A 26,664-nucleotide genomic window follows, 5' to 3' on the forward strand; every position below is an offset into this window, starting at 1 on the left:
ATTAGAAATAATTAAGAATTATAATACTATCATTGTTATATTCTAATATCATCTTGTTTTCTATTTTTAACTAACTGCATACCAAAATAAAGAACATTTAAAAAAATAAATACTATAGATCAGAATTAATAATGTGCCATCTACTATCTACTGTATCAACATAAAAGCATATTTTCTTTTATATTGCCTGAAATGTCTTTGAAAAAAAATTACTACTACAAAAGTTAACACCCATTCTTGTCTATTTGATACAAATACTAACTTTATATTTCTGATTATTGTAGTTTTTAAAAAAATTATAAGGCAAATTTATTTAAAATATGCATTAGCCTGAATATGTTTATGATAATATGAGTGAAACAAGATTAATAATTTCTAATAATAATAATAATGTAATTAAAAGAACAATTATTTAGGAAGATGAAATTTACTGGAAAGATATCCTTTCTGTTGGTTTAGGGCTTTAATGACAAATACTCTAAATTCAGTGCTATAATACTTTAAAATTATTAACTATTTTACTATTTCCCAAATTCTAGACCTACCTGGGTCTTGTTTTAGGTAAGTGTGTAAGTTGTTTCCAACAATTTGTTATGACATTATGAATCCAACCATCACCTGAAATGACAGTTCAGAAATTAAGACTGGGTCTTTGAGACAAAATTTTAATTCTTTTCCAAGTTTACCAAACTATATTCATACAACTATCTTTTATGTGAATGTGCCTATTTTACCTTAAAAAGTTTAAATATATATATATAAGTAGAGTGAATGTCTACGTATTCCTGATTCAACAACTATCAAGATTTTGCCACACATACAGTATTTATCTCCTTTTGTTTTATCTGAAAACAAATCATCTACCATTTCCTCCACTAAGAATTCCAAAGCACTCTTAAAGAATGTGGGCAATATTTATTGATATAACTATAATGTCACTATAATAGTTAACAAAACAAAACAATTTCTTTGTGTTATCTAATATGCATATAACTACATGTTAAATAGAACATGTAGATATAAGGAGGGTAAACTGACTAGACTAAGAGCTATTGTAGTTGTGTGCCCTGGAGTCAGAACTGACTTATAGCTAACCCTCCAGAACTTCACTGTTAACCCAAAGCCAGTCAGTTCACAACCACCAGTTGCTCTGCAAGAGGAAGGTGGGTAATCTCCTCCTGTGTGATTAACTGCCTCTGAAAACCCATGGAAAGATGAGTTTTGAGTTAGTTCTGTCTTGATGGTACAGAACAGCAACAACAACCAGTAGGTTTTCAGAAGTTGTGATAGCATGAGAAGAGATTGTCCTTCTTTCTCACACAGAGCAGCTGGTAGATTCAAACCATATTCCTTTGGATTGGCAGCACAATTCCACCTACTAGGCTACCAGGCTAAGAGGCAGAAAATTTAATTTCCTGTAAGCCAGTGATCAAAACTACAAATAGAAATTAAAAACACAATACAGGATCCAGCTGAGTTATCGCCCTTACCTGGGACATTAGGATAAAGTCCTGTGTGCCTTAGCTGGAAGGCTCCAGCACCCACCCTGGGGCCCATCTTGACATATCACTACTGTCCTTAGATGATCCCTACCCCATGATATTTGGTGTGCCTAATCTGGTGTAAGAGCAGACTCCAGGCCACAGAAGGACAGTCCTGGAGCAGAAGCTCGGAGACAAGGACCTTCCTCCAGATTCCCCAGAGAGAGAAAGCCTTCTTTAAAGTTAGTACCTAGGGAGCTCTGGTGGCCAAGTGGCAAGAAGCTGTACTATAATCCCAGAGGTATATGGTTCAAATCCACCAGATGCTCTGCTGAAGAAGGAGGGGCAATCTCCTCCTGTACCAGTCAGATCTGATTTGATGGTACACACACACACACACACACACACACACACACACACACTTTTTAAAAAAGCTAGTACCTGGGTCTCGGACAGACCTTCCTAAACTGTGAGACTTAGGTCAGTTTGCTGTATTGGGAGATTGATCTGCATATTGCTAATTACTTTGTAGCTTGAGTATCTGTATTCTTGTTTGCTTATCATAGTTCTAATTAGTATAGCACTTGTCTAAGTTTGCTGTGCTGAGGTAACTTCTAAGTTGCTGTGTTGCTAAAAGCTGTCCATTAGTGTGTCAAACACCAAAGGGATCACCCATGTTGGACAGGTTTTAATGGAGCTCTGAAGAAGAACTGGCTCTCCATTTCTGAAAGAACAGGGCTCTGAGAACCCTGTGAACAACGGAGGAACATTGACAGTTATAGTATTAGAGGTATTCCAATTGGAAGTGAATCAAAATGAGAAGAAACAACTGCAAACATTAATAGTTGGGACATGGAATGTATGAAGTATGGATGATGGAAAACTAGAAGCTGTGAAAAATTAAATGACATCAACTTTCTAAGCATTAATGAGATGAGATGAATCGGTTTTAGCCACTTTGAATCAGACAATCACATAGTATACTATGCCAGGAATGAAAAACAGAGTAAGAATGGTGTTGTGTTCATAGTTAAAAAGACAACTTCAAGTTCTATCCTGAAATACAAGACCTGTTAATATGACTATTATTCAAATAATTAAAATATATTCACCAACAGCTACTGGCAAAGAGGTGGAAATTGAAGATTTTTATCAAATTTTGCAGTTTGAAATTGACCAAACATGTAATCAGATGCAATAATGATAATTGGTAAATGGAATGCAAAAGTTGGAAACAATTAAGAAGGAAGAGTCGTTAGTAAGTACGAACTTGGTGACAGAAATGAAGCTAAAAATAGAATTATAGAATTTTATGTTTAGTGATTTATTCATCACAAATATCTTTTCTTTAAGAAAACACAAAAAGTGACTTATTGGACTGCACCAGAAGGGCTGCAAATGAATCATACTGACTACATGTTCTGACTGTGGAACATACCATCACTTACTCATGTGCAAGTTCAACTTGAAGCTGAAGAAAACGAAAACAAGTACATGAAAACCAAAATATGATCTTGAGTCTATCCAAACTGAATTTTAAAATCATCTTTAGAGGGGGAGCAAGAAGCTGCACTGCAATCCCAGAGGAGCATGGTTCGAATCCACCAGATGCTCTGCCGGGAAAGGAGGGACAATCTCCTCTTGTACCAGTCAGATCTGATTTGTTGGTACACACAAACAATAAAATAAAAATTTAAAAAAATCATCTTTACCACCAGATGCTCTGCCGGGGAAGGAGGGGCAATCTCCTCCTGTACCAGTCAGATCTGATTTGACGGTACACGCATACAAAAATAATAAAAGTGAAAAAACAAACAAAACAAAAAATCATCTTTAGAACAGATTTGAAGTACTGACCACCAATAATTGAAGACTAGATGAGTTATGGGATGCTATCAAGGATATCATCCATGAAGAGAGCAAAAAGTCACTAAAAAGACAGAGGAGAAATAAAAATCCAAAATGGATGTCAGAAGAGATTTTGAAAATGGTACTAGTGTCAAGAAGCCAAAACAAGGAGAAGAGATGCTGAAATAAAATAGTTGAAAAGAAGATGTCAAAAGGCAGGTTTGGAAGACAAAGCAAACTACTATAACAGAATGTGCAGAGATCTAGAATTGCAGAATAGAAAGGGAAAGAATTTGCTCAGCATTTATGAAGCTGAAATAACTGAAAAAAAAAATTCAAGCCTTGAGTTTCTGAGAGAGATTCTATGGACAAAATCTTGAATGATCCAGGAAACATCAAAAGAAGATAGAGGGAATACACAGAATCATGGTACCAAAAAGAATGATCAATATTGAAATATTTCAGGAAATACCATACGATCAAAAACCAATAATGGTAATGAAGGAAAATATTCAAGCTGCACTGAAGCTGAGAAAATCATTTGAGAAGCTGGATTCTATGAAAAAGAAATGTGTCATCAGGATTAGAGGAAGACTCATCAATAACATTTGTTATACAGATGACAGAATCTTGCTTGTTGAAAGCTGAGGAGGATTTGAAACACTTGCTGCAGAAGGTCAAACTCCACAGTCTTCAAACAGATTGCATCTCAACATCAAGAAAAGAAAAATCCTCGCCACTGACAGGCAACATCATGATGAAGGGGAAAAAAGATAGAAATTGTTAATGACTTCATCTTAGACCCACGATCAATAAACTTTGTATCAGGAGATGTATTGCACTGAGAAAGTCTGTAGTCAGAGAGCGACCTCTGCAAATTCTGAGGAGCAATAAGGTGCACCTAATTCAGGCCATTTTTTTTTTCAGTCACTTGCTATGCATCTGAGAACTGGAGAATAAATAAGGATTGCTTTGCTGTCATTAGGTGTTGTTGAGTCGAATATGACTCAACCCTATGAATGAAAGATCTGAACCCTGTTATATCTTGCGCCATCCTCACATTTCCTGACACACAAGAGCCCATTCCAGCAATCACTGTATCAATCCACCTGGTTGAGGGTCTTCCTCTTCTTCACTGATCCACCCTTCCCAGTGTCATGTCCTTCTCTAAGGAATAGCACCTCCTAGCAAAATGTTCAAAGTATATGAGGCAAAGCCTCATATCTGTTCATTCTCTTGGCCATCCATGGGATGTTCAGTGCCCTTCTCCAACACTGAAGCTCAAAGGCATAAATTCTTTTTCTGTCATCCTTATTCATTGTCCAGCTCTTGGATGTATAGCCAGTAATTGGAAAGTCTATGGCCTGAATCTGATGCACTCTAGTCTTCAACCTGACTTCTCAAATAATTTGGAAAGGTCCCTAACTAAGGATTATAGAAGACAAATTGATGCCTTTGAGCTGTGGTGTTGAAGAATATCTTATGGAATGCCAAAAGAACAAGTATGTCTTGGAGAAGGTGAAGCCAGAGTGCCACTTGGAGGCAAAGATGGCAAAACTTTGTCTCTCACACTTAGGGCATGCTGCTAGGAGGGGCTATTCCTTAGAGAGGGACATCATGCTTGGAAAGGTGAAGAGATCCTCAACCAGGTGGACTGACACAGTGACTGCAGCAATGGGCTCGAGTGTGTCAGAGATGATGAGGATGGCACAGAATAGGACAGGGTTCAGAACTGTCGTCCCAAACTTCCTAGTGAAATGTACAGACCTTACGTTTAGTTAAGATACCACGTACTGTTTAATTAAAATACTCTACAAATTGGAAAACTGTAATAATCTGTAAGAATAACTAATTCATTCTCCTACTAAGAGTTACTCTTTGTCCAATCAGAGAATTCTCTAGAGCATGTACGTACTTCTAGTTTCCAGCAGACTGCAGATACAGTTTTGCTCAACAAATTTTTATTAAAAAATAAAGTTGCTTCTAACTGGTATATAAAATGGTAGAATAATTTTGATATATAGAGATCTTAAATGAAATTCCTCTAGCCTTATAAAACTTCTGGGTTAAAAAATACAACACATTCAACATGTCAAAAAAGAACTAGAAATTCTTGGTCATTAATTTACCTGATACCGCAGTGCTATTGTGAAAGTGAACTCAAGTACCAAACCTACAGCCAGAAGGGGTAAGAATCAGAAGAAATAAGAGTAAAAATTCTAGCTGAGCACTTTCCTTATAGTTCTGCAGAAGGAAAGAGCAAAAGCAGCAGAAACTGACTTTCCCACTTTTTATTTCTAAAACCTTCTGCAGAAAGGTTGCTCTTCTAATTTCCATTCCAGCCTACAGAATAAGCTTCTGGACCAAAAATCAGGAGAAAGATATTCACCGAATATGGAACTTGAAAAGGACTTGACTTTATCTAGATTCAACTACCATTCCTTTTCTCAATATCTACAAAATAGGAGAGCATGGAGGCCCAAGGGTACAAAAGAAGAGAGATCTTCCACATCTCAATGCAGTTTTATCATACAGATAAAGGTAAACCAGAAAACCAGACAGGAGGAATAGAAACACATTTTAGGTACCAATTACAATTAAAGAAAAAGGAAACATATAATCGTAGACTTAACTTTAAATTACTTACTTAATGGTATATTCTCTGCACTTAGTCCACCAAATAAGAAAAGCTTATCATCAGCTATTGGTGTTAATGTATGCCATGAACGATGTTTTGGATTTTCTCCATTAATAGGAATCCTGTAGCAAAGGAAAAAAAATCTGAATCTCAGTATTGTTAGTCCAAATGAAACATCTTTGATTGTCTCAGATCTTAAAGGCAAAAAACTTTCCTTAGCACTCTAAAAGAGTATTTTACCAATCCGACCAAAATAAGCATTTAAAAAAAATTTGTAAATTCTTAGATGATTTAAATAATCTCTTTCCATTTAATGTCTATATCACATGATCAAAGACCACAGAATAAACATTTTGAAAGTCACATTTCCAGTTAATTCACAAGGCATCCCTAGCATCTTTTTACCTGGTTAATCACTCCTTCCTCAGTTTTACCCAACATAATTCTTTTCTTATCTTTAACTTTACAGAATCACTCATCTGTCAGTTTGATTTACTGTGGTGGCCTGTGTGCTGCTGTGATGATGAAAGGTGTGTCACAGATTTTTCAAATACCAACAAGGTCACCCATATTAGTCAGGTCTCAACAGAGTTACTAGAATAACATAGACTACAGAAGAAAGACTGGACATCAATTTCTGAAATAACAGGTCTTTGAAAACCCTATAAATAAGAAACAAAATGTAATTCTAGATTTACTGTCAGAGGATAAGCTGCTTAGGTTGGAGGAATTCAAATGCTACTGGGATAGAGCTACCTCCTCAAAATAGAGTCTATCTAAATAATATGGAATAACACTTTTACACAATGAAGAATCTTTATTTGGTGATGTGCAAGACTCAAAATGATGAGAAACTATTGGAAATATCCATTAATATTTGGAACAGACATATGGTACAAAGCATGAATCTAGGAAAAATTTAAGTTGTCAAAAATTAAATGTAAGACATAGAAAACATCACCATCCTAGGTTTTAATGAGATGAGGAAGACTGGAATTTGGCATTTAGAATCAATCATGTGATCATCTATACCTGGAATGACAAACTAAAGAGGAATGGTGTCACATTCATATCCAAAAAGAACATTTCAAGATCTATCCTGAAGTATAATGCTTTGAATGATAGGGTTCTATCCATACACATACAAGGAAGACTTATTAATACAATTACTCAACAATATGCACTAACCACTAACGCCAAAGATGAAAAAATTGAGGATTTCTATCAACTTTCGCAATCTGAAATGGATTGAATATGTGATAAAAAGGCATTAATAATAATAGGTGAATGAAATGGAAAACTCAGAAACAAAAAGAAGAGAAAGTAGGTAGTTAGAAAATATGGCCTTGGTGACAGAAAGAAAGCTGGAGATAATATGACAGAATTTTGAACAATTATTAATTGATTTCTTGCAAATATTTAAAAAGACACACACATAAATGTTGACTAAATACATTGAAGTGAGCTCTGGTGGTCTCGTGGGTATAGAGCTTTGTTGCCAACTTAAAGGTACACAGTTTAAATCCACTAGCTGCTCCAAATGAGAAACATAAGCAATCTCCTTGCATGTGACTTACAGCCTCTAAAAACCTGCTACAGGGTCAATGATGACTTGGTTCCAACTCAATAGCAATGAAGTGTTTCAAAGTTGTGTACACACTTCACACTGTGGAAAGAGACAAGTTATTGTTGCTATGTGCTGTCGAGTTGCTTGCAACTGATAGCAATCCCATGTACAACAGCTCTGAAACCTGCTCTATCCTGTGTCAAGTTTACTATCTCTGACACACCTACCCTCCTTACTTCAGTCACTGAATCAATCCATCTCATCGATGCTCTCCCTCATTTTCTCTGTCCCTTCACCCTTCCAAACATGATGTCCCTCTCCAAGGACTGGTCCCTCCTTGCAACAAGCCCAAAGTTTGTCAAACAAAGCCTCAGAATCCTTGCCTCCAAGGAGTAGCCTGGTTTTACCCTCTCCAGGATGAACCCGTTTGCTCTTCTGGCAGTCCATGGTATAGTCAACACTCTTCTCCAGCACCACAGCTCAAAGGAATCAATTCTCTTTCTATTATCCCTAGTCACTGTCCAGCTCTCAGATGCATAGTAAGCAACTGTGAAGACTATGGCCAGGACCAGGTGCACCTTAGTCTCCAGATTGATGTCGTTGCTCTTCAGTACTCTGGAGATGTCCCTGCCAGCCAACTTCCTCAACATAATTCATCTCTTGATTTCCTGGCTGCTGGTACCAAAAATGCTGACTGTGGACCCAAGCGAAATAAGGCTGTTAACAATCTCAATATCTTCACCATCTATCATAATGCTGCCAACTGGCCCAGGGAGAAGCTAAATACTGGCAGTTAAAGCAATGCCAAGATGAAATAAACTCAAATACAAGTACAAATTAAAACTAAAGAAAATTAAAGTAAGTTCATGAGAACCAAAATACAACCATTACATTCTCCTACCTGAATTTAAATACGTCAAAAACAGATCTGATGCACTAAATACTAAAAACAGAGTATTTAAACCAGCTGAGTTACAGGATAACACAAAGGACATTATCCATGAAGAAAGCAGAAAATTATTGCAAGTTTTGTCAAATAATCTGGAATACAGAAACCTTGGCCAACTGACTAGAAGAGATCCGTATTTATTTCTGTTCACAAAAAAAGGTAACCCAACAAAATGTGGAAATTATCAAACAGGATCATTAACATCAGATGCGAGAAAAGTCTTGCTGAAGATTATCCAAAAATGACTTCAACAGTACACTGACACAGAGATGCCAAAAGTACAAGCAGGGTTTAGAAGAACAGGCCATGACACTAGGAATATCACTTCTGATGTCAGATGACTCTTAGCTGAAAGCAGAGAGTACCAGAAGGATATCTACTTGTGTTTTATCAACAATGTCAAGGCATTTGACTGTGTGGATCACAAAAAATTGTGGCTAACATTGAGAAGATTGGGAATCCCAGAACACTTGATTGTGCTCATATGAAATCTTAATCTAGACCAAGAAGCTATTGTCCAAAAAGAGCAAGGGAATAATACTACAACGTTCAAAATCAAGAAGGGAGTGCATCAGCAATCTATCCACTCTCCATACCTGTTCAACTATGTGCTGAATAGATCACTCAAGAGAAAGACTTTATAAAGAAGAATGTGGCAAAAGGATTAGAGAAAGACTCATCAACAACTTGTGTTATACAGATGATACCACCTTGCTCACCAAAACTGAGTAAGACATGCTTGCTAAACTATGCCAAATTGGAAAACAATTATGTGTCTAACTGAGAGGAAGAGATTCATATTTGTTCCCATTCCAGAGAAGGTGCTCCTAGATAGTGGAAAATTATCAAACAATTTTATTAATATCACACCCAGGTAAAATTTTGCTGAAGATTACTCAAACCCAACTGGAATACTAAGAATATCAACAGGGAACTTTCATAAATTCAAGCTGGATTCAGAAGAGGCTGTGGAACAAGGAATATCATTACTAATGTCAGATGGGTCTTGGCTGAAAAAGAATATTACAAGATGTTTAGTTATATTTCATTGACTATGCAAAAGCAGTTAACTCTGTGGATCATAATAAATCAGAGATAACATTGGAGAAAAATAGGAATTCCAGGAAACTTAATTGTGCTCTTGAAACCTATGCATAGATGAATAAATAGTTGCACAGAACAAGGGAACACTGCGTAAGTTTTAAATCAGGAAATGTGTGTATTCGGGGCTTAAAATCAGAAAAGGGATGTGTCTTTCTCCACACTTACTCAATCTGTATGCTAAATAAGTATTTGGAGAATCTGGGCTATATGAAGAATGTGGCATTAGGATTGGAGGAAAACTCATCAACAACCTGTGTTATGCCATGACACAAGTTTGCTTGCAGAAAGTGAAGAGACCTTCAAGCACCTGATGCTGCAGTAAAAAAAAAAAAACTAGTCTTTGAACTGAAAGGATCAGTTTAAATTCAGAAAACTCAATTTGGATTATGACATAACACATAGATACATACAAATACTTACAGCATAAAACATATTCAGATTTTTTTAATAAAAATACTCCAATTTCAAACTTACCTTCCAGACCAAGTCCAGGTATCTAAGTTTAGACAGTGTAAGTCATTCATCCGAGTTTGCTAAAATGAAAGCATGTTCAACTGGTCAGTATTTTTGTACTATATGGGGTAAAATTTCAACTTTAAAATAATTTGAGACTATGTGCTCGCTTTGGCAGCACATAGACTAAAATAATTTGAGACTAAAATTAGACTATCTCTGCTTTACTGAGCAACTTATATATTAGGTAATGTTAAGTACTAACTAACTTATAATTACTAATAAAATTAACAGAGAGCTATCAAGTTGACATGTCAAAGGGGTAGATTTTGATGATAAGAAATTAAATTTTTTAAAAAAAGAAATTAAATTTTTCTGATAATGCACTTCCCTTAAAGGACTTCCCTTAAAATATAATTTATAACAACAACAACAACACAACAATCTGTGATTACTTGTATATGATGTGTTTTGGGAACAGGAAAACAAAAATTATTACTGACTACCATTTAATCCCCATTTAAGTGTTCAATTGTTTCACAAAATAAGAAGATACTCTTTTTCCAACAAAAGGTTTTCTTTAATATTTTCAGTCCATATCCAATCGCCACAAGATGCTCTATTTTTTGTAAAAAGAACCAGACATAAAAAGATTTTCATTAAAAACACCAACCAAAACACGTCCTCCAAAGACATATCCCTTATTTCCAAGAACGGCACATGTATGTGCAGCCCGTGGCTGGGGTGGAACACCCTGCAAGCAGAAATCAGAACAGAATACAAAGTTATGAAACATCTGTAATGAAGGTACATTCCTATGCCCCTTATGAGAAATATTTGACTGCTAAATTATCATTACACTAAGTTATTAATTTAAAACCCCAAGTGTACAAGATCATTGCTGCTATTATGTATTGTTGAGTCAGAACTGATGCATCGCTGACCATCCAGCGGGTTTTCAGTGGCAGTAAACTACATAGGAGGAGTCTGCTCATCTTTCTCCGACAGAGCAGTTTGTGAATTCCAATCTTATATTTGGGTTAAAAGCATAGCTCCTTACTACCAAGTCATCAGAACTCCGTAAGACCATTAAGTTGTTGTTAAGTGCCATCGAGTTGCCTGCGACTCATAGCAACTCTGTGTACAACAGCCCTTAACCCTGTTCTATCCCTTTCCAATCTTATTGTCTCCAATGTGCCTATCCCATTACCTCAGTGACTGAATCAATCCATCTTATAGAGGGTCTTTCTCTCCTGTGCTGTCTCTCCACCCTCCCAAGCATGATGTCCCTCTCCAAGGACTGATCCTTCCTTGCAACATGTCCAAAGTACGTCAGATGGAGCTGAAGAATCCTTGCCTCCAAGGAGCAGTCTGGCTTCATTCTCTCTAGGACAAACTTGTTTGTTCTCCTAGCAGTCCATGGTATATTCAGTATTCTTCTCCAGCACCACATATCAAAGGCATCAATTCTCCTATTATCATCCCTAGTCACTGTCCAGCTCTCTGATGCATAGCAAGTACTTGTAAAGACCATGGCCTGTATCAGGCACACCTTAGTTTCCAGACTGACATCATTGCTCTTCAGTACTTTGGAAAGGTCTCTGACAGCAGACTTTCCCATTATAAGTAGTACTAATTTTGGACAAATACTCAAATTTAAGAATAAAGTATATCCTCCCTAACCTTTATTTCTTAAAATATTTTTTTTTTACTGTAGAAATCCTTTATTAGCATTTAAATGGCAGCAGCTGTGGAATTGAAAAGCATAGTTAAAAGAGCCGTCTCTAAAAAAAAAAGAAAAGAAAAGAAAAGAAAAAGAATAAAAAAATTAAAAAAAAGAGCCATCTCTGCATTTTGAACTTAAAAGATTTTACACAAAAGGTTATTTGCCAGTTTCTAAAATTTCAACAGCCTGGGCTGCCCTCCCTTCCCACAACCCTTTCTCTTCTCCCCACTTTTCCCCCCTTTCCTCTTCTTCCACACTGATTAAATCTGTAAAGGACATGGTCTCCATGCACTTAGTTAATACTAAAGGCAAGAATTGACCGGATCCATTTGACAACACAAAGATGCTCTCCCCTCAAACTGTGCATGAAATATACCACAGGAATATTTCAGCTTATTCATTTGAGGGACAAAATATTTTTCTTAAATGACAGAAATTATTTGGCAAAATAAGATTTCATGTAAATGTCAGCTGGGATTTAAAAAAAAATTTAAATATTCTCTTTCTCTCACACATGGCTAACATAAATGGTAAGTATACAGTGTCATAATCTTAAGAGATTCTGAAAAAGTAAGTCTGTTCCACCAAAACCTTAGTGGATAAAACTCCACCACAGGAACTCTTGATTTAAATTTCAAGTGATATTTGCATCAACATGTATAAACAACTGTTATTTAATCAGTTCTAAAATTACAAACAGGGTAAACAAAACAGAATGGCAACAAAAATCTGAAATTCTCTGCTTGGAAGAAGTTTTTGTATGACGTTGAGTTGGAATCATAGCTGACCCTCCAGCGGGTTTTCGGAGGTTGGAAACTATACAGGAGGAGACTGCCCCCATATTTCCCCTACAGAGCATCTGGTGGGTTTGAACTGCATACCCTTAGGTTGGCAGAGCAGCCTCCTACCAGTAGGTCACCAGAAGGATGCTTAAGGACCAACTTATAATATGTAATATTTTACTCAGGGCCTCTGATTACTTCCATCAAAAGAAGTTGATTATATGTAATTTAATCACGTATGTATCGTATACATACTGTTGTTTTAAGTATCATTAAGTCAGATTCAACCCCCGGTTGACCCTTCAGAGGATTTTCAGAGACAGTAGATAGCACAGGAGGAAATGTACCATCTTTCTCCCAAGAAGCAGCGAATGGATTTGAACCACATAACTTTGCATTGGCAGTGCAATTCCTTACCTCTTATCCATCACATCTCCTTTATACAAATTAGTGAATACTTTTGGCTCAATATTCCATTCTGCAGAGTTTCCTAATCACAGTACTCTGTCTTCCTAAGGATAAACATGTGAATCAGGCCTTGTCAATTTATCCTCTTATCAACAGGACTGATGAAAGAAATGGTGAGTAAATGCCCAAGTAGAGCCAGTGTCTTTTTCTAGGACAAATAAACAGACATTGAGAGAATGGAATACCAAAATAAAGAAGTGCTTGTGTAGTCAGGGCTATATTCTCTGCTAAATGAGCCAACCAATATTCAGGAGGACAGAACAAAGGCAACACACAAAGAAAAGCACGGAGAAGATGACAAAGAGAAGACAGTAAATATTTTCATGGCATTGAGTAATTTGCTTGAGTTCCTGAGGCCCTGTTCTCTCGAGCTCTTTCACCAAGTGAGCAACTCCAGTATGCTTTCTGAATTACTTTAAGCAATAATAAATAATAATTGGATAATTTGTTGTTGCTGAAACTAATATGGGTTAGCATTTGGGCACCAATAAATGAAAATGTCCAACAATTTATTTCCGACATACTATAACTGAATATAATTCTGAATTCAAGAGTTTAAGCAGCATGAGATTTTTAATATAATCTCCTTTGTCATAAAATTACTTTATAAAACCCTTCATTAAGTATGCACTACAATTGTGCATAAAGAATGATGACAATACCTCTTAAAAAGACCGTTCCTAGAAATTTCTAGCTCACCTGGAAAAGGTATTTTATTTCTTAAAAAGAACACTGATAACAGTACTCAATATAGCTATGCTGTATATGATTATAGATTCAATTACTTAAAATACAAATAATGTTAACAAAAATGGATTCTTGACAGAGTTCTGGTGGCCTAGTGGCAAGAAGCTGGGCTGCAATCCTGAAGACATGTGGTTCAAATCTACCAGATGTCCCTCTGGAGAAAGAGGGACAATCTCCTCCTGTGTCAGTTGGATTTGATGGTACACAACAACAACAATAAAAATAAAAGATTCTTGAAATACCAATGAAAATAAAAGTAACTTTACAATACTCACTTTAATTTCTGGTTGAAACCAAGTCTGTGTTTTTGTGTCAAATACATGGACATCATTATGCCATCCCCAGAATATCTGCTCTTCCTAGAAGAGAAATATTTAAACATTTTAAAATAAACTTTTTACATTATTGTCACAATTTTTTCAAACTTACTGGTAAAATAATATTCAGAGCTGAACTGTTCCCATGGTCATAAAGCTAATACATATGCCATAAGTTCACAAAGGTGTGGTTCCCAGAGTTATCAGTAGCATTTCCTGGCAACTTTTCTAACAATAATTGCTTGCAATATTTATAAAAAACTGTTTTATTGATGATCTCTCAATTGTTTCAGTGGAGCTCATAGACTAAGATAGACTAGGAAGAAGGACCTAGTAATTTGTGATAAAACTGGACAATGAATACCTTATGGATAGTAGTGTAACACTGTCTAACACAGTGCACCAAGAAGAGACCATCAGATCAGAAGTCATATGAAATACGACCAGGGAAAAGTTGCCTCCTCAAAGCAGGATCCACTATTGTGATGTTGATGGAGTAAAGCTTCTGAGACTTGCATTTGCTTATGTTGCATGATTCAAAATGTGGAAAATGTTATTTGTTCTAGAAACTTCTATAAGAATGTGGTATATAAAAAGTATGAATCAAGGAAAATTGGAAGTTGTAAAAAAATGTAATAGGAAGATTGACACCCTGGGCATTAATGAGTTAAAACAAACTTGTATTGGCCATTCTAAATCAATCATATGGGTTAACTAGGAATGACAAATCAAAGTGGCACAGAATTCTATTCATCATCAAAGAGAGCATTTCAAGATCTATCCTGAATGAAGTATAATATTGTGGTGTTAGCTTAAAAGTTGGCTCTTTTTTTCCGTTTTTTTTTTTTAAGCCTTTAGCCTCAGGTCTCTGACTACCTTAACTGCAGAAGACACATGGTCTTCCAAATCAACAACAGGAGTGGGGCTAGAGTAAGAAAGAGTGCTTCCCACCTTGGCAAGCAAGACTTGAGGCAAGCAAGACTTGAAGTGAGTAAGGTTTGTGGTGGAAAGACCCTAGTGAGAGCAAGACCCTTGTGGTGAGAGACTGTGGCATTACTTTGGAGAAACAGTGTCCTCAGGCTTCTTGGATTTGTGCTGGCCACAGTTAAAGGTTTGGCTGTTCTTTCTGGATGTTTGAAGGAGAAGCTAACTTATAACTGCTCTGAGGCAAACCTTGTTGGATGATTTGGATTTGACTGCTGAGCCAAAACTGGAGCCTGGACTAATTGAGGAATTGTGCGGTGGGACTGTTTGGCTAAAACTTATTCTTTACCTCCTCCACTCTCCAACCTCCTTCCCTAGTATAGCCCATTGTTAGTACCACAGCTGTGTGTCTGTGAGTCCGCAATGAATACAAGAACCTCTTGCTATTGGTGTGGCTCTAGAGGCAACATAGGGCTGGACTATGGGCTCTATGCTATTCTCACTCCCTCTGGCCCTTTCAGAGAGACACTCCTGGCCCTGTGCCTCCCTGGCCCATCTCCTCCTCTTTAGACAAATACTGTCAGTGAGAAGATAACAACCATACACCCAACAAGGAAGCTTATAACTATTACTCAAATTTACAAACTAACCACTACTGACAAAGGTGAACCTTGTTACCAAACTCTACAGTCTGAAACTGATCAAATATGCAAACAAGATGCTTTGATATTTATTGATGATTGGAATGCAAAAACTAGGAACAATCAACAATAATTAGAAAATATATCTTGGAAAGAGAAAAGATGTTGGAGGTCATATGAACAAATTTTGTAAGAGCAATGACCTATTCACTGGAAATATCTTTTTCAACAACCTAAGTATAGAGACTAAAGCGCACCTCCCCAGACCATGGTCTTCTCAATTGCTTGCTATGCATCTGAGAGCTGGCCAATGAACAAGGATGACAGAAGAAGAATCAATGCCTTTGAGTTGTGGTCCTGGAGAAGAGTATGGAACATACCATGGGCTTCTAAGAAAACAAAAAAGGTCTGTACCGGAGAGGGTGAAATCAGATTTCTCCTTGAAGGCAAGGATTTTGACGCTCTGTCTCATTTGGAGAAAGACATCATGCTTGGAAGGGTAGAAGAAGAATCCAGATGAGATGGATTGACTGTTGCAATGAAGACAGATGTATCATAGATGGAAAGACTACACATGTGAACATCTTTGGATAGAATATACAGGAATCAAACCAACTACATTTGTGGGGAAAATAAAATTCAAAATGATGCCTCATAATCATCAGTAAGAAGACAAGGGGCTAACTGTAGAACAGACTGTCAACTGCTCATGTGCAAGTTCAAGTAGAAACTGACAGAAATGAAAACAGATTTATGAGAACCAAAATATGACCTCGAGTGTATCTCATCTGATTTAAGAGACCATTTCAGGAACAGATCAGATACACTGAACGCCAATAAATAAAGCTCAGGTAAGTTATGGGGAAATAGCAAGGGTATTATACATCAAAAAGGGAAAGATCACTAAAGACATGAAAGAAAAGACCAAAATGGCTATCAAAAACCTCTTAAATTTGCCTTAAACATAGATTAGCTAAAGAAAATGAAAGAAATTATGACATCAAACAGCTGAGAAGCAGATTTCCCAGGGCAGCTCCAGAAGACAAAGAGCTATAGTTAGAAAGTCTAAAGGGAAGAACACATTTCACATTTCTCAAGCTGAAAAGCACTGAAGAAAAATGTCAGGCTTTGAGTTGTAATAGTAAAGGATACTGTGGGTAAAAATCTGAATGACATGAGAAGCAGTAAGAGAAAACAGAAAGAATAATGAGAATCACTGTAACAAATAGGCCTGGGCAACATTCAGGCATTTCAGGAGGCAACATAGATCAAGAGCCACCAGGGCTGAAAGAAAAAGTCCAAGCTGAACTGGAGATACTGTTCCTGAGCTGACAGAATATCAATTGAGAGGCTTCAACAAATGAATGCAATGGCAGTAAGTGCTCACTCAGTTATGCCAAGAAATTTGGAAGACAGCTACCCTGTCAATCAACTAGAAGAGACAGATACACATACTTTTTTTCAAAGAAAGGCTATCCAGTGGAATGCAGAAAGATCTATAATATCATTAATACCACACACACATAACATTTTCTGGAGACAATTAAAAAATGGTTGCAGCAGTATATCAACAGGGAACTGACACAAATTCAAGCCTGAATCAGAAGAGGATGTAGAATAAAGGAATACCACCATGATGGCAGATCAATCTTGGCTGAAAGCAAAGAATATTAGAAAGATACTGTGTTTCATTGACTATGTAAAGGCATTAGACTATGTGGGTCATAAGAAATGATGAGTACCATGAAGAACAGGAATTCCAGAATACTTAGTAGTGCTCAAGTGGAACCTGTACATAGACTATGAGGCAGTTAGTTGTGTACCGTAGAGTCGGAACCAACCCATTGCTCATCCTCCAGAGGGTTTTCAGAGGCAGTTAGCTAAGTGCACGGGAGGAAATTGGCCATCCTTCTCCCACGGAGCAGCTGGTGGCCTCAAACCTTGGGTCTTTGGGATTGCAGTGCAGCTTCTGGCCACTAGGCCACCAGAGCTCTCTGAGGCAGTTTGTTGAACTGAATGAGGATTACTGCGTGCTTTAAAACCAAGAAAGATGTATGTCAGGGTTGTATCCTTTCGTCACATTCACTCAATCTATTTGCTGAACAAATGACTCAAAGAAACTGGGTTATATGAAGAAGAAAACAGCATGTGGATTGGGGGAAATTTTATTAACTTGTGATAGTAAGATGATAGACACAATCTCACTTTCTGAAAATAAAGAGGACGTAAATCACGTACTAATGAAGATAAAAGAGGACAATCTTCACCTCAATATAGAGAAAACAAAAATCTTGACAGCTGAACCAGAAAGCATATCATGATAAATGGAGGGAAAAAAATGAAGTTATAAACAATATCATTTTACTTGAATCCACAACCAATGCCCATTTGAAACAGCAATCAAGAAATCAAAGACATATTACACTGGGAAAAGTTTTTTGCAAAAAATCCTTTTCTATTTGAGTGAAGTTTTAAAAATGGTTTTTCATGCAAATTTTACATTACAACTGATTATTGTTGTTATGTACTGTTGAGTCACTTGCAACTCAGAGTGACCCTATGTACAACTGCTCTGAATCCTGCTCTATCTTGAGCCAACTTCACTGTCTCTGACACACCTACCATCACTACCCCAGTCACTGAGCCAATCCATCTCATCCAGGGTCTTTCACTCTTGTGTTGTCCCTCCACTCTTGCAAGCGTGATGCCCCTCTCCAGGGACTGATCCTTCCTGGCAATATGCCCAAAGCATGTCGGAAAAAGCTTCAAAATCCTTGCCTCCAAGGAGCAGTCTGATTCATCCTCTCCAGAATGAACCTGTTTGTTCTCTTAATTATAATGCAGAACAAGCTCCTTATTATAGATTGCCTTTCCTTTCACCCAACTTACCTATTCATTTTTACTCTCTTCTCCTTCCTTTCCTATCACTGTTGTTGTTATGTGCTGTTGAGTCCCCGGCAACTCACAGCACCCCTATGTACAACAGCCCTAAACCCTGCTCTATCTTGTGCCAATCTTATTGTCTCTGACACACCTACAGCAATACCCATCACTGAATCAAACCATCTCATCCAGAGTCTTCTTCTCTCGTCTTTCTTCAAGGACTGATTCTGCCTTGCAACATGTCCAAAGTATGCCACACAAAGCTTCAGAATCTTTGCCTCCAAGGAGCAGCCTGGTCTCACCCTCTCTAGGATGAACCTGTTTGTTTTCCTAGCAGTCCATGGTATATTCAATACTCTTCTCCAGCACCACAGCGCAAAGGTATCAATTCACCTTTTATCATCCCTAGTCATTGTCCAGCTTTCTGATGATTAGCAAGTAATTACAAAGATTATAGCCTGGATAAGGTGCACCTTAGTCTCCAGACTATTAAAAAATTATTGTATATATAAAAAAACCCACAAAAAATCAAAAAATTATTGTACATTTTCTTCAGCTTTTTAATAATAATAATAATAATAATAATATACTATTCATTAACCTTTTGTGATTGACTAATATTAACATAACCTGTTCTAGATTCACGCATGCTATGCAGTATTTAATAAGCTTTTTAAATATGTTGGTGATACAGAATACTTCATAAAACTATTGGAATGTACCAGTTTCGGTGGCCATTGATTAACACCTGGGTTGTTTTGAACTCTTTGCTATTATAAATAGTTCTGCAAATAAACTTGGGTATGTCAATTTGTGTTGTGGTTCATTATTTCTTGGGACATACACCTAGTAGTGGAACTGGTGTATCAAATGGTATTTCTACTTCCAAAGTTCTAAGTGTCAAAATTATATTCCCACCTACAGTGTATGAGAGTACACTCTGCACACTTTCACCAGCATGTTGACTGCTCTCTTTATACCAGTGCTATTTTTATTGGAATGAGAGGATGTCTCATCACTGTTTTCAATTGCATCTAAGTGTATGCTGGTCATCTGAATGCTTGCTTTAGTGAAATGTTTATTCATACCCTCTGCTCATTTTGTAATTGGGTTGTTTATCTTTTTCTTGTTAAGTGCTGGAGCTTTTAATAAGTTTTACAAATTAGTTCCTTGCCAGATGTATCACTGCCAAATATTATTCCTAGTATTTAGGCTCTCCTTTTACTCTTCTGGGGAAGTCTTTTGATGCACATAAGGATTTAATTTTAAGAGGTCTCAATTATATAGTTTATCCTCTGTTGCTTATACATTTTCAGTTAAAATTTTTAGTCTATGCCATAGAATATGGCTTCAAAGTTGGCCCCGATATTTTAAACGATCTTTATAGCTTTGGTTTTACTAGAAGGTCCTTGATCCATCTTAAGTTATTGTATAGAGTGTGAAGTGTGGATCTTACTTCAATTTTCTACAAACAGACACCCAAACTATTTGCTCTGGTGAGTGAGAGGTAAAGAACTGCATCGCCAATAGAAAGGTAGATGATTCGAATCCATTAGCTGCTCCCTGGGAGAAAGATGGACAATCTACTCTATTGCAATTTACTGACTCTAAAAATCTACCGGAGGGTCAACTATGGATGAACTGGCTCTAACATGACAGTATACGACAATTTGTTAAGGAGGCTGTCTTTTCCTCACTTGATGGGTTTCATTTCTTTGTCAAAGATCAGCTTCCCATAGGTGGATGGATTTATTTCTAGGATCTCTAACCCATAAGTTTACCTATTTGTCACTGTACAAGTACCAGGCTGTTTTGATTACTGTGGCTGTGCAGTAGGGATATAAGGTCCCATATTATTTATTCCTCTTTAGTATTACTTTGCTTATCTGGTTTCTTTCCTTTCCATATAGCACTGGTGATTATTTTTTCTACCGCTCTGAAAAATGATGTTTAGGTCTAGATTGTGACTACACTGTATCTATAGGCTAGTGTTGATAACATTGCCATTTTCACAATGCTAGTTCTTCAGATCCATGAACATGATATCTTTTCCCCACTTATATATGTTTCTTGTAGCTGTATTAGTGTGTGATGAGTACCCTGGCTTCAGTTTTCCTTACTCAGTCAAAGAATTGAGCCAGATGGGAGACAAGAGGTGGGTTGGAGTCACAGAGGCACCAGAGAGTGCACCACAATTTTAGTGGCTTGTAAGAGAGGTGCTGGTCAGTGTTAGAGCACTTTAAGTGACTCTAAAGAGACCTGTCATTTGTCTTGCTTGAAGTTATCCTGACATGAGTCAAGGCCTTGTTGCAGCATGTAGAGTGTGACCAAGGCCCTGAAGACTCAATGGCAGTCAAGGTCAGGAACATCCACCTTGCTAAAAAAGAAGGTGAAGAAGTGAAAATAAAGATAGTTTAATAGCTAGAACATTTCAGAGACAGGAACAGATCTTTCTCTGAAAGGTAAGGAGTGAGAAGACAATAGGTTATGAAGGAGTTAGGTCTTAATATAGCCTCTTAGGGTTAGCTTTATGCACATGAAGGATAGTAGTGTCCAGACCAATGGGATGACATTGCTAAAGGTTCCCACTCTGGCCCACTGTGCATGAAGTCACAGTGTCTTCTTACCTACTACACATGCCAGCTTTCTGATGTGCTGACATCTTTATAAGGTAACAGGTGTAAGCCTCTTGACTCAGATTGGATGAGGACTAGTTTTTCCCCCTCTCCTGCAGCCTTCCATACAAGGCAATATACATGTCTCCTGGCTCTGACTGGATAGAGACTAGCTTTTGATCTCTGCTGGATTCTTTGCATTATATGAGCTCAGGTTGTGCTCTATTGGCTAGTTTGGCAAGGTTCCAGTAGAAACAGCACTTTTATTTTAACTTTGCTTTGGCTCTTCTTCCCTCTGCCCCAAATTATTCCAAAGTTAACTAATTCCTAACAGTAAAGTTTTGGAGTTGTCCTTATGTAGGTATCGTATCTCCAGTTACGTTTATTCCTAAGTATCTTTTGAGTGACTACTTCCAAAAGTATAGTTTTTGCAAAGGATTACTTTAAAATGTTAAAAATTAAAGATGCCACTTTGAGTGTCTTATTCAAGCCTTGGTATATATTTTCATTTGCCTTATATACAGGTGAAAGGCAGAAAAATTAGCATGGACATACCAAAGAGGAACTGATGCATTTCAATCATAGCACTAAAGAAGAATACTGAATACACGAAGAATAATTCATGGGCTGTTAGAAAAAGAAACATATGCGAAGAAGAAGAAACAGAATGTTCCTTTAAAGAGAGTGAGGCAAGATTTTGTCTCACGTCTTTTGAGTAAGTTTTCAGGAGGGCCTAGTCCTTGCTTATCATGCTTATCAAAAAGAGAGTAAAAAAGAGGATGACCCGCAATGAGATCTACATCCAATCACACAGTGAATGAAAAAAATTAGTTCAAACACAGAAACAACATTGAGGGTGGAACTAAATGGGGCAATATTTCTTTCTGTTGTATGTAAGTTCATTGTGAATTAGAACTGACACAATGGCATTTAACAACAGAACAAAAAAGAAGTGTATTTAACAGCATCTTTCAGACTACTGAAATTCTCTATGACTCTAACATACTCTGTAATTTTTACTTTCTATTTCAGAAATACATTGTTATTTTTGTCAAAATTTTTCAAACAAGTCAAGTAAACTAATTTACTGTTACATAATGTAAATAAACACAAACAAAACAAAATTCTTACTATAGGAAATTCAGGACATATTTATTAGATCAATTAATCATATTAAACACCAAACTCATTGCCATCATGCTGATTATGACTCACACTGATTTTACAGGCCAGCTAGAACTGACCAAAGGCTTTCAAGGTAATAAATCTTTATGAAAGTCGACTATACATTATTCTCCCATGGTGTGAGTTCGAACCACCAACCTTCTGGTTAGGGGCTGAGCATTTAAGCACTTACCAACAGGGCCCCTTTTAACTTTAGTAGCTAGAGAAAAAAAGGGAATGATTTCATTGATGAGTTACTATATATAATGAGGTACAAATAATGGTAAACTCAGCCTCACAACTATAATTAATACATCAAATAATAAAGTGTTAAGTATCTTTCTTTTAAAAACTTAAAACACCATGTAAAAACATGGAGACTTTTAAGAATTACCATATATAAGCAGGTATACACTAAGTAGTGTTGAATGTTCATATCAATAGTACAAAAATAATTATGCTGTCACTGAAAATAAAATGCATTGCCATTAAGATGATACAGACTCATAGCTAATGCTTTAGTGAATTTTCACATATTTGAACCACCTGTCTCAGTGTTGAGAGGGTAATTCCTTAACAACCAGAGTTCCAATACATCCTGCTGCTTCTTGTTAAATGCAGCCAAGTAGAGTCTGATTCACAGCAATCCTATGAACAACAGAACCCTGGCCTATCCTGTACCATCTCCATCATCTCTGACACACTTAGCCCACTGCTATAGTCACTGTGTCAATCCATCTTGATGGGTTGGCAATATACCTTCCTCTCTTTTGCCGACTCCCTCTTTCCAAGCATGTTGTTCCCTTCCAAAAAACAGCCTCTCCGAGCAACATGCCAAAGTATGAGAGAGAGCTTCACCATCTTTGCCTCCAAGGAGCACTCTGGATGCACTTTTCCCAGGATACAACTGTTTGTTCTTGAGGCAGTCCATGAAATATTCAGTACTCTCCTCCAACATCACAACGCAAAGGCATCAATTCTTCTTCTTTCATCCTTATCCAATATCCATCAGATGATGGAAAAGACCATGACCTGCACCAGAATCACAATAGTCTCCAAGCTGACTTCCTTGCTCATCAGTATTTTGGAGAGGTCTCTGATAGTGGACTTTCTCAAGATAGTATGTCTCCTGACTGCTTATTCCAAGGATGCTGACTGTTGATCCAAGCAGAATGAAATCACTGACAACTTCAATCCTTTCTCCATCTATCATAATTATCTGTTGGCCCTGTGGTGAGGACCTTTGTTTGTGTGATGTTGAAACATAATTCATACCAAAGGTGGTAGTTATTGATTTTCTACAGCAAGCATTTCAAATCCTCTTCACTTGACAACAAGGTTGTGTCATTTGCATAACTCAGGTTATTAGCACTCTTCCTTTGATGAGTCCAGCTTCATGAACTATTTGCTCAGTATAGAGACTGAATGTTGTTGTTGTGTACTGTAGAGTTGAAATTGACCCATAGCTGACCCTCCAGTGGGTTTTCAGAGGCAATTAATCACACAGGAGATTTCCCATCCTCTGCAGAGCAGCTAGTAGCCTTAAATTGCATGCCTTTGGGATTGTAGCGCAGCTTCTTGCCACTAGGCCACCAGAGACTGAATAGGTATGGAAAAAGCATACAGTCCCAATAAATATCCTTCCTGATTTTAACCTATGCAATGTTCCCTTGCTTTGTTTGAACAACAGCTTCTCAGTCTGGTATAGGTTTCACATGAGCACAATTAAGTGTTCTGGATTCCCTTTCTTCTCAATGTTAGCCCTAGTCTGATATGATCCACAGTCAAATGCCAGTACACTCTAGTAAGATGTAAGTGAGAAGGGTTGCTTTGTTCATTAAGTTGTAACTTAATGAAAAGATCATTGGTTTTTAAAATTATCTTTTGTTGTTATCATTATGTGCTGTCCAGTCGCCTGACCTATGTACAGCAGCTCTTATGCCTACCCTACTCTGAGCCAGTCTCACTAACTCCGACACACCTACCCCCAAAGTCTCAGTTATTGTATCAATCCATCTCATCCGTGGTCTTCCTCTCCTGTGCTGTCCCTCCAACCTTCTGGGCATGATGTCCTCCTCCAAGGACTGGTCCCTCCTGGCCACATGACCAAAGTATGTGAGACAGAGCTTCAAAATACTAGCCTCCAAAGGGAAATTTGGTTTCATCCTCTCCAAGACAGACTATTTTATTTGGGAGAAAGATAAGCAATCTTTCTGTTTCTGAAAACCCTATGGAGGATGAGCTATGGATCAAGTCCTGCTAAGTGGCACACAACAACAACAACAACAAACTAGAGAAGAAACAGCAATTATTCTCTTACCCAAGATGCATCATGAACATCAAAACAATCTTGGAGTTCATTGTGTCTCCTACACCCATAACCACCAAAATATATTAACCTGGAAAACAAATACAAAAGGTCACATTTTAAGACATTTATTTCCAGTTTGTGGAAGGTTGAAAGAAATAATTTTTCTCATTCTAACAAACAAAAAGTCAAATAAGCTACAAATCATAGTTTAAAAAAAATTTAGTGAGCTAAAAGAACAAAGAGATCTAAATGTACAACATTTCAGAAAGTGATGAGCCCTCATTAGGAAAAAACAAACTCTACTGCTTTCATCCTTAGTGTAACAGCAAAAGAAAAAAGCACTAAAAATCTGAAGAAAAATCAAATGAGGTTTTAACAGTCATAGAGAGGCTGCATTGCTATGTGCTGTTGAGTCACCAGTGACTCATAACGACCCTATGTACAGCAGCTCTGAACCTTGTCCTGAGTTAGTCTCACTGATTCTGACCACACCTACCAACCACTGCCGCAGTTACTGTATCAACCCATCTCATCTGGAGTCTTACCTGTCTTTATATACCCAGCAAGAAAGTTTATCACGTGGTGTCGGTGGTTGTCCTTCAAAGTTGGTGATTTTTTCCCAAACATATGTTCCATCTCTTGTTTGCAAATTAACAAAATAAAGCTTTTAAAAGATGAAAACATTATTAACACAATCCAATAACTCTTTATCAGAAGGCTTTATCTTCTAAAAATCAATAATATTACTTCTTTTAAATAATTAAAAAATTTTAATTATAGAATTTAAAAATGTTAGTTTGGAAGCAAAACTGATACACAAAATACATTGAAATGAATCTTTTGCCAGCATGAGTATCAACTGAGTATGTAGTTATTTCTCAAGCAGAGACATATGAAAGAAGTGCAAGACTGCTGCATCAAATTAGCTCCAAAAATCACAAATTTAACCAATATTCTTTTTTTAAATATTTGTGAACTTGGAAAAGGAAGTGATATATTAAATATTACGTTTTGCAGCACTTTTTAAATTAAAAGAATGTATTACTCGATTGCTGTATCCTTTGTCATCATATCCTCCAAAAACATACAGCTTTCCATTAATGTAAGCACCACAGCTTCCTGACATAGAGGTAGGGAGTTCTCCTTCCATTAGATGCATTGTCCTGCAGCAAAAACAATACAGAATCCCATCATTTTCCAGAAAAACAACTAAAAATGTCCCTTGAGCACCGCACCATGAGTACTTTTTCAGTGGAGATTGTTAATTTAAATGTAAAGGCATGTGAATACTGTGAAAATCGAAGATTCATGGTAAGGACCTTCAACCTATTGAAAAAATTATAAAATTTCCCCCACATGGTATCAGAACTGTGAATTAGGATTAAAGTAAAATCTTCAAAGATAGCACTGGCATTCAGAACTATGTTGTTGTTGTTGTAATGTGCCGTTTGCGACTCATAGCGACCCTATGTACAACAGCCCTAAACCCTGCTCTATCCTGACCCAACTGCATTGCCTCTGACACACCCATCCTGATTACCCCAGTCACTGAATCAATCCACCTCGTAGAGGGTCTTCCCCTCCTGCGCTGTCCCTCCACCCTACCAAGCATGATGTCCCTCTTCAAGGACCTGTCTTTCCTTAAAAGATTTAAAGAGGGTAAAGCAAGGGAAAGAAGGAACCACAGAGAATTAAACACTAAGAGGAACAACTTAATAAATGCCATAGTAGTTTGTAGTCTTTAAATCACCTGTAGTCTATAAAAATATTTTAAGATGTTAAGTTTTGTCATTCTGTAATTTCTATAATTACTTACCACAACCCACTGTCAATATCATAGGTCCAAATTTCATCATTAGGCAAATATACTTCATTATCTTCAATTGACTAAAAACATAAAATACATAAAAATGTGTTTTGTTAACCAAAAGTTTGCATGGCAGTATTTATATGGTTCCTCAAGACAGAACAATTGTAAATAAAATACACAAAATTGTAAGCAGACTATTAATCCATTTCAATACAAATTTTTTCTTTTTTTATTTT

The 26,664-nt window shown here is 37.0% G+C and overlaps 1 protein-coding gene across 1 annotated transcript in view; it reads right to left on the bottom strand.

Moving 5' to 3' along the window:
* Window positions 1–26,664, bottom strand: part of LOC102877087 (kelch domain-containing protein 1-like) — a 59,784-nt gene that overhangs the window by 20,846 nt on the left and 12,274 nt on the right. The window contains 9 exon segments of the mRNA XM_006899208.1: window positions 546–618; window positions 5,977–6,089; window positions 10,062–10,120; window positions 10,714–10,794; window positions 14,039–14,122; window positions 24,628–24,706; window positions 25,164–25,282; window positions 25,664–25,781; window positions 26,435–26,505. Of these exon segments, the coding sequence (XP_006899270.1) occupies window positions 546–618; window positions 5,977–6,089; window positions 10,062–10,120; window positions 10,714–10,794; window positions 14,039–14,122; window positions 24,628–24,706; window positions 25,164–25,282; window positions 25,664–25,781; window positions 26,435–26,505 (797 nt within the window).

This window comes from Elephantulus edwardii, unplaced genomic scaffold, assembly GCF_000299155.1.
Source record: "Elephantulus edwardii isolate Elephantulus edwardi_28Jun2011 unplaced genomic scaffold, EleEdw1.0 scaffold00247, whole genome shotgun sequence".
Taxonomy (NCBI): Eukaryota; Metazoa; Chordata; class Mammalia; order Macroscelidea; family Macroscelididae; genus Elephantulus; species Elephantulus edwardii.